Below are 8,619 nucleotides of genomic sequence, written 5' to 3' on the forward strand. Positions count from 1 at the left end.
GGTTTATGTTATTGATGATGTATGTGGTAAATTTGCTCTTAATCAGCATAAAGCAGACTCCTGGGAACAAAACGATGGTAAATTAAATATGTTAACTGCATTCTGTGCTCCGAATGATGACAATGAGGAAAACTGTGGCGAATCAAAGGTTAACTGTATTATCACGTGCAGGGAGAACATATATAATCACAAGGCATTCCCAAAACTGACTTGTTTCTCACTTGTTCAGTGCAGCTTTAGTACCAAATATAAAATTTCTCCAGATGAAATGAGGAATATTGCATTGTCGTATGTACCTGAGAACACTGTGAACGACATACAAAATATTTGTCTGTATGATTTTTTCCCTCTTATATGTGCTTTGTACTGCAAAAAGGGCAATCGAGATCCAAGATTCTTTACTCACCCTGTTGAAATAATTGAAAAGGAAATCTCAGTAATGAAAATCAAATCTGAATCACATTTTCTCTGTCTTTCTCTTCTTGTTCTGAGGAATAATAATATTAGTAAAGATGACATAAGATCTGGGGATATGGAACAGCTAGTTAAATATATATGCAGGGAGTGTGACATTGAACCAGTCGTTTCCATGATGTGTATACAAAAATGTTTTGAAAGTCTCAAGGGTAACTATATTATTGAGGCAGATAACGTCTATTCAGCAATCCACGACAAAATGTTTGACATCATATCAGCAGCCATTGCACCATCTATAGTATATTGTTTGATAAAGTTTGTTGATATTGCATTCCTTGCACATCGCATTCATCTTTTGTCATTGGGTAGAAGTAGTCTCCCCTTCGTAGTTTATATCCACCCAGAGTTGGATAGAATTTATCTTAAAAGACAATATAAGGAAGCAACAAATGGGAGATACTGGGAAGTGTTTGGAAGCATGCAGTCAGAGAAAAAGACATATAGAAAACTACTTTTATCGTTTCTGAAAGAACAAGACACATCTCAGAAAATTACTTACGTTCCTGACAAAGATGGAGTTACACCGCTGTTTGTATCATCGTATTTAGGATACGTAGATTTTGTAGAATACTTTATAGTAAAATGTCCTGGTCACATAGATGTAAAAGACAAGGAAGGTAGATCTTCATTCTATGTTGCGTGTGAAAACGGTCAGTTTGCAGTTGTTAAATATCTAATGAAATATTATCATGACATCAATGCAGAAAACGCTGAGAAAACAACTGCATTATCTGCAACCTGCCTTAATGGTCACATTGAAGTGGCTCAATTGTTGTTAGAAAACAATGCAGAAACCAACAGAACTAACAAATTAAACCAATGCGCAATGCACTTTGCTTGTTTAAATGGTAATGAAAAATTGGTGCAGCGTTTACTATATGGCGAATTTAATGTAGATATAACAGTTAGAGATACCTATGGACAAACTGCTTTACACATAGCCTGTGAAAAAGGGCACAGAGACACTGTTAAAACATTAGTGGAGTTTGGAATGGATGTCAATCATAAAGAAAACAATGGTTGGACACCTCTATTTCTTGCTTGCAAACATGGCTGTTATGATACAGTTAAGTACATTATCGATTTTATTAATTCGAAACAAAAAAGTAGAACAGTTGCTGAAAAATTGAGGAATTTACATACAACTCAACGTAAGTGGACAGTTTTACATGTAGCTTGTAAGAGTGGACATACAGACGTAGTAAAGTTACTGATTGATGTCGGTTTGAATGTAAATGACACATCCAATAACGGTTCTACACCACTATATCTAGCTTGTCAAAACGGTCACTATGACACAGTGAAATACTTACTAGATTTAAACGGCCAAACATTGAATAATCAAAGTGTATATACAATAATCCAACGTATAGATCGATGGTCAGCTTTACATGCTGCTTGTTCAAAAGGACATACAGAAGTAGTAAAGTTATTGATTGATGCTAATATGAATGTTAATAACACAACATATACCGGTTCTACACCACTATATAGAGCTTGTATTAACGGTCATTATGACACAGTAAAATTCTTACTTGATTTAAACGGTCAAACATTGAATAGTCGTGTTAATACATCAATGAAGATAGACGGATGGTCCGTTTTGCATGCGGCTTGTTCACAAGGACATACAGAAGTAGTAAAGTTATTGGTTAGGGTTGGTTTGAGTGTAAATGACACAACAAACAACGGTTCTACACCACTATATCTAGCTTGTCGGAAAGGTCACCATGACATAGTGAAATTCTTGCTTAATTTGAATGGCCAAACATTTAAAAGTCGTGTAGATACAATAATTGAAAGTCCCGATGGATGGTCAGTTTTACATACAGCTTGTTTCAACGGTCATATGGAAATAGTAAAGTTATTGATTGGATTTGGTTTTAGTGTAAATGACAAAACAAACAACGGTTATTCACCACTCTATCTAGCTTGTCAGGAAGGTCACTATGACACAGTAAAGTTCTTGCTTGATTTGAATGGCCAAACATTAAATAGTTTTGTAAATACAACGACGAAAGATAAAAATGGACGGTCAGTTTTACATACAGCTTGTTTTGACGGACATATAGATGTAGTAAAGTTATTGATTGATGTCGGTATGAATGTCAATGACACGTCAAATGAAGGTGCTACACCATTATATCTAGCTTACCAGGAAGGTCATTATGACACAGTGAAATTCTTACTTGATTTAAATGACGGAATATTAAATAGTCATGTGGATACAACAATTAAAAATACACATGGAAAGTCGGCTTTTCAGGCAGCATATTTAAATGAACACACATATGTAAGTTGTTTAATGACCGATATTGGTAAAAATCAAGTAGAAAAAAGAAATACTAGAAAATGTCCCTGTGTGATATTGTAAAGATAATCAAAGACAGTGAAGGATATGTGATTGCGAGTGGAGTACAACATTGATAAAACAAAATTGTTGATCAAACTTATGAAACTACTAATATATAGTTTAAATTCATCAACTTAAAAATATTACAGATAACATATCATAAAGGATTTATAAAATAAAATCACTTCAATTAAAATATCATTTCTTGTCTCATTGGTTCCATATCAAAATAAGAGGATGCAATATGATTGCTAATGCGATACCAGACACCAACTAACGTAAAAGTAAGCAACTTTAGATCAGCGTACGACCTTCAACAATCAGCAATACCTATACCGCTTAGAACATATTTCAGTTTTCACTTGTAGATTTCTCCAATGAATAAGAACTTAAAAATTAAGGAAAACTCCAAATTGAAGTTTTATCGGTGTTAGAGTTGCGTTTCTAACGTGTAAAACTATGTCAATTGGACATGCTTTGATACTATATATGCCCTTGAATTTTTACTAGATAACATTTTTGTTCGCTTTGGAGATTCCGTATATCGTCAGGTTATCGGAATTCCAATGGGGACTAACTGTGCACCACTTATTGCGGACCTTTTTTTGTATTGCTATGAGTTACAATTTATGACAAAAATCGGCAAAGACCCATCGAAACAACATCTGATACACAAATTTAATAATACTTTTAGATATTTGGATGATATTTTGGCTCTCAATAATGACGACTTCAGTATGTATACTAAAGAAATTTATCCTGTTGAACTTACTTTAAATAAAGCTAATACTAACAATGACCACTGTCCTTTCCTCGATCTTGATATCTATATCATTAACGGAAAGCTTAATACTAAAATATATGATAAAAGAGATGATTTTTCATTTCCTATCGTTAATTATCCATTTTTAGATGGTGACGTTCCCTTGTCACCATCTTACGGTGTTTATATATCTCAACTTGTACGATTCGCTCGTGTATGTAACAATGTTTTAGATTTTAACGAGAGAAATTTATGTATTACTGAAAAATTATTATACCAGGGTTTTCGATATCACAAACTAGTCAAAACATTTACTAAATTTTATCATCGGTATAAGGACATCATTCGTAAATATAGCTCAACATGCAGACTTCTTACACGTTCAGGTATTTCACATCCAATTTTTTATGGAAATATTCTTTATAAAGCACAAAAATGTCAGTATTCACCTCTGAAGCTAACAAAACCTTTAAATAGACTTAAGAAGGGATATCGTTACGATACTGTTGTCAGGTCATTAAAGATTGCATATTTTGGCGTTAATATTGATTCATTTATAGGGTCTTTGCATCGGCACTAAACACATTTATTTAAAAACCAGTTGTTGGCATGACACGGGTTATGTTCTTCTCATATATGTTATGATGGTATGATACTAAACCCCTAACGGGAAGGATTGTGCCTGATATTCATATGATGAAGACATAATCTTTCAATCAGTTTAATTGAAGTCTGGAGCTGGCATGTCAGTTAACTGCTAGTAGTCTGTTGTTATTTATGTATTATTGTCATTTTGTTTATTTTCTTTGGTTACATCTTCTGACATCAGACTCGGACTTCTCTTGAACTGAATTTTAATGTGCGTATTGTTATGCGTTTACTTTTCTACATTGGCTAGAGGTATAGGGAGAGGGTTGAGATCTCATAAACATGTTTAACCCCGCCGCATTTTTGCGCCGGTCCCAAGTCACGAGCCTCTAGCCTTTGTTAGTCTTGTATTATTGTTAATTTTAGTTTTTTGTGTACAATTTGGAGTTAAGTATGGCGTTCATTATCACTGAACTAGTATATATATTTGTTTAGGGGCAAGCTGAAGGACGCCTCCGGGTGCGGGAATTTCTCGCTGCATTGAAGACCTGTTGGTGACCTTCTGCTGTTGTCTATTCTATGGTCGGGTTGTTGTCTCTTTGAAACATTCCCCATTTCCATTCTCAATTTTAAATGTTTAACATCAGTGGTAATGAGAAAAAAAAATACAATGTTCTAAATTTTGTCACCGCATTTTTAATTTGAATAAATGGTGACGGAAAAAAATTAGAAAAAAAAATATTGATTATAATGATATTCTTTGAACCTTTGCATTTCTTAAGTGTATGAATTTTGAAATCAGACAAATTGAGCAAATACAAAAACAAATCACAATGCTAGAAGTAACTACATGTAATCAGTTTTGATTATCACAGCTTGTCGGGAAGGTCATTATGAAACAGTGAAATTCTTACTTTATTTAAATGGCCAAATATTGAATAGTCATGTAGATACAACCCTAAAAGGTGGAAATGGATGGTCATTTTTACATGCAGCTTGTTCGAATGGACATACACAAGTAGCTAAGTTATTGATTGATGTCACTATGAATGTAAATGACACATCAAACAAAGGTTCAACACCACTGTGTCTAGCTTGTTGGAACGGTCATTATGACAGTAAAATTTTTACTTGATTTGAACGGCCAAACATTAAATAATCGTGTAGATACAACCCTAAAAGGTGGAAATGGATGGTCAGTTTTACATGCAGCTTGTTTGAATGGACGTACACAAGTAGCTAAGTTATTGATTGATGTCGGTATGAATGTGAATGACACATCAAACAAAGGTTCAACACCATTATGTCTAGCTTGTTGGAACGGTCATTATGACACAGTAAAATTCTTACTTGATTTGAACGTCCAAACATTAAATAGTCGTGTAGATACAACCCTAAAAGATGGAAAGTTTTACATGCAGCTTGTTCGAATGGACGTACACAAGTAGTTAAGTTATTGATTGATGTCGGTATGAATGTAACTGACACATCATGCGAAGTTTCAACACTACCATATCTAACTTTTCGGAACGGTCATTATGACGCAATAAAATTCTTACTTTGATTTAAACGGTCTAACATTGAATATTTGTGTAGACACAACACTAAAAGATGAAGTTGGATGGTCAGTTTTACATGTAGCTTGTTCGAATGGACATTCACAAGTAGTTAAGTTATTGATTGATATCGGTATGAATTTAAATGACACATCAAACAAAGGTTCAACACCACTATTTCTAGCTTGTCGGAACGGTCATTATGACACAGTAAATTTCTTACTTGATTTGAACGGCCAAACATTAAATAGTCGTGTAGATACAACCCTAAAAGATGGAAATGGATGGTCAGTTTTACATATAGCTTGTACGAATGGACATACACAAGTAGTAAAATTATTGACTGATGTCGATATGAATGTAAATGACACAGCAAATCAAGGTTGTACACCACTATATCTAGCTAATCAGGAAGGTCATTATGACACAGTGAAATTCTTACGTGATCTAAATGACGAAATATCTAAAATTCATGTTGATAGAACAATTACAAATACACATGGAAAGTCGGCTGTTCAAGCAGCAAATGAAAACATGTGTGCAGTGAGTTTATTAACCGATATTGGTAAAAATCAAGTAGAAAAAAGAAATACTAGAAAAAATTCCTGTGTGATATTGTGAAGATAATCAAAGACAGTGATGTACAAAACAAGATATGAGATTGTGAATGGAGTACACCATTGATAAAACAATTAATGATCAAACTTATGAAACTACTAATGTATAGTTTAAATTCATCAACTTAAAAACATTACAGATAACATATCATAAAGTATTTATAAAATAATGTCACTTCAATTCAAATATCATTTCTTGTCTCATTGGTTCCATATCAAAATAAGAGGATGCAATATGATTGCTAATGCGATACCAGACACCAACTAACGTAAAAGTAAGCAACTTTAGATCAGCGTACGACCTTCAACAATCAGCAATACCTATATCACTTAAAGAATGTTTCAGTTTTCATTTGTAGATTTCTCCAAAGAATAAGAACTTAAACATTAAGGAAAACTCCAAATTATAGAGTTATCGGTATTAGAGCTGCTTTTCTAACGTGTAAATGTTTAACATCAGTGGTAATGAGAAAAAAATACAATGTTTCTAAATTTTGTCACAGCATTTTTAATTTGAATAAATGGTGACGGAAACAAATTAGAAAAAATACAGATTGTAATGATGTTCGTAGAGCCTTTGCATTTCTTAAGTGTATGAATTTTGAAATCAGACAAATTGAGCAAATACAAAAACACATCATAATGCATGAAGTATCTACATGTAAAATTGCACAAAGAACTCAAATTTGTTCGGTTTGAATCACGTTAAAGTACGTTATATAAAAGGTTGTGTTTCTAAATATACCCATATGATTACATGGTTTATTCCTGTCACGTACTGTTGTCACTTTGGCGGTATTTTTAACATTTCCATATAAGCGTGAGGGTTGGCTATTCATAAAACCAGGTTCAACCCACCATTTTTGTCTTAAAATGCCCTGTACCAATAGTTTGTTTATATGTATGTTGGCGTTTGGTTTTGTTGCAGTTCAGTGTTTCTGTTGTTCCGTTGTTTCCCTCGGTTTTAGTTTGTAACCCGTATTTGTTATCGCTTAATCTATTTATGACTATTGAACAGCGGTATACTTCTGTTGCCGTTATTTGTTATCTGTACTTTATTGAATATATCCTTTTATCAAAATAAAATAATATAATAATAAAAATTTATAAGAATAGATATCATTGATGACGTATTTGTATATGACTACAACAAATAACAAACACTGATTTAGTTTGGCTTATGAATTGTCATGGCAACATTTAATCAAAATTCAAACAACAACAAAAACAACATACATTACACAACAAAATTATTGTCAGTCAAAATAAAATCTTGACGACGATTGAACTAATCATTGTATAACAGCTGGGCGATCCAAAAGATGGTGTACTAAAGGGCGGTCCAGTCAGCAATATTTCACAAGTAGCAGCTTGGATATCCATAGTCTGCATACAATCTAGTAAATTACGCCAAAATTATCTTTCGAAAGAATGATAATCCGCCAAAAAATTTACCTATGACAATTCAAGCAATATCAAAGCTATGAGCAATTTTAACAACATTTCAAGCAATCAGAATAATTAAACATATTGTGTATTCATTATTTTTACAGCGATTGAATTTCACTACCGGCTATGTATTGATGTTTTTTTTTAGTGTCAGCATAAATTATGTTTTTTGTTTATTATGAAAAACAATGTGGATGCTTTATAAATGTTTCTATTGATGATTGTTTTTGATAAAAAATAAATATCATTTTCCAATAAATGACAAATATTTTCCGTTTTCAAAATATTAGACTGTTACGGTCGTCAAAATCAGGATACATATCAAATTTTCTTACTTTTATAAGGTTTTAAATAATGCAAATTCCGATAAAAAGGGATAGTACCCTCTGTTGCCAATAGCAGTGAGTTTAAATTTAGCCTAGTAGTTTCAGAGGAGGAGACTTTTGTAAAGGTTAACGAACGACGACGGACGCCGGAAAAGCGATGAGAAAAACTCACTTCGCCCTGTAGGCAAGAAGAGTTTATATGGAAATATATCAACGCAATTGATGGTTGCAATAAAAGAAAGGCATAAAATTGGGTTAATCGGTCAAAAAAGGATGCAGTCCTTCTCACCAGAAAATCAGTGTCATACACTATGGCTTCGTATCGCAAGCGATTAGTTTCATCAGATATTCACGCCATCTTGAAATAAGTAATAAACAAATATTGGTTATGGTTGGTGGCCTTAAGATGTGGAAGAGGCTTTATTAACAAGAATGAGATAAAAACATAATTTGGAACACGTCCCGGACAGGAGAAGATATTAAATACGGA

The 8,619-nt window shown here is 33.2% G+C and overlaps 1 protein-coding gene across 1 annotated transcript; it reads left to right on the top strand.

Annotated features, from left to right (window-relative positions):
* The first annotated feature begins 895 nt into the window (after positions 1-895).
* LOC127723832 (serine/threonine-protein phosphatase 6 regulatory ankyrin repeat subunit B-like) lies at positions 896-7,914 on the top strand. Its single transcript, XM_052230556.1, has 4 exons — positions 896-1,094; positions 1,653-1,823; positions 5,778-6,024; positions 7,908-7,914. The coding sequence occupies exons 1-4, from the start codon at positions 896-898 to the stop codon at positions 7,912-7,914; spliced, it is 624 nt and encodes a 207-aa protein (XP_052086516.1).
* The last annotated feature ends 705 nt before the right edge of the window (positions 7,915-8,619 follow it).

The sequence above is a fragment of the Mytilus californianus genome, unplaced genomic scaffold, assembly GCF_021869535.1.
Source record: "Mytilus californianus isolate M0D057914Y unplaced genomic scaffold, xbMytCali1.0.p SCAF_13, whole genome shotgun sequence".
Classification (NCBI taxonomy): domain Eukaryota; kingdom Metazoa; phylum Mollusca; class Bivalvia; order Mytilida; family Mytilidae; genus Mytilus; species Mytilus californianus.

Excerpts from the sequence above, each read along its gene's own strand:
- LOC127723832 (XM_052230556.1), top strand. The coding sequence starts at position 896 with ATGCAGTCAGAGAAAAAGACATATAGAAAACTACTTTTATCGTTTCTG. Across the intron at positions 1,095-1,652 it reads AGATGTAAAAGACAAGGAAG|CTTGTAAGAGTGGACATACA; the intron begins GTAGATCTTCAT and ends TTTTACATGTAG. Across the intron at positions 1,824-5,777 it reads CCAAACATTGAATAATCAAA|ACACAACACTAAAAGATGAA; the intron begins GTGTATATACAA and ends ATATTTGTGTAG.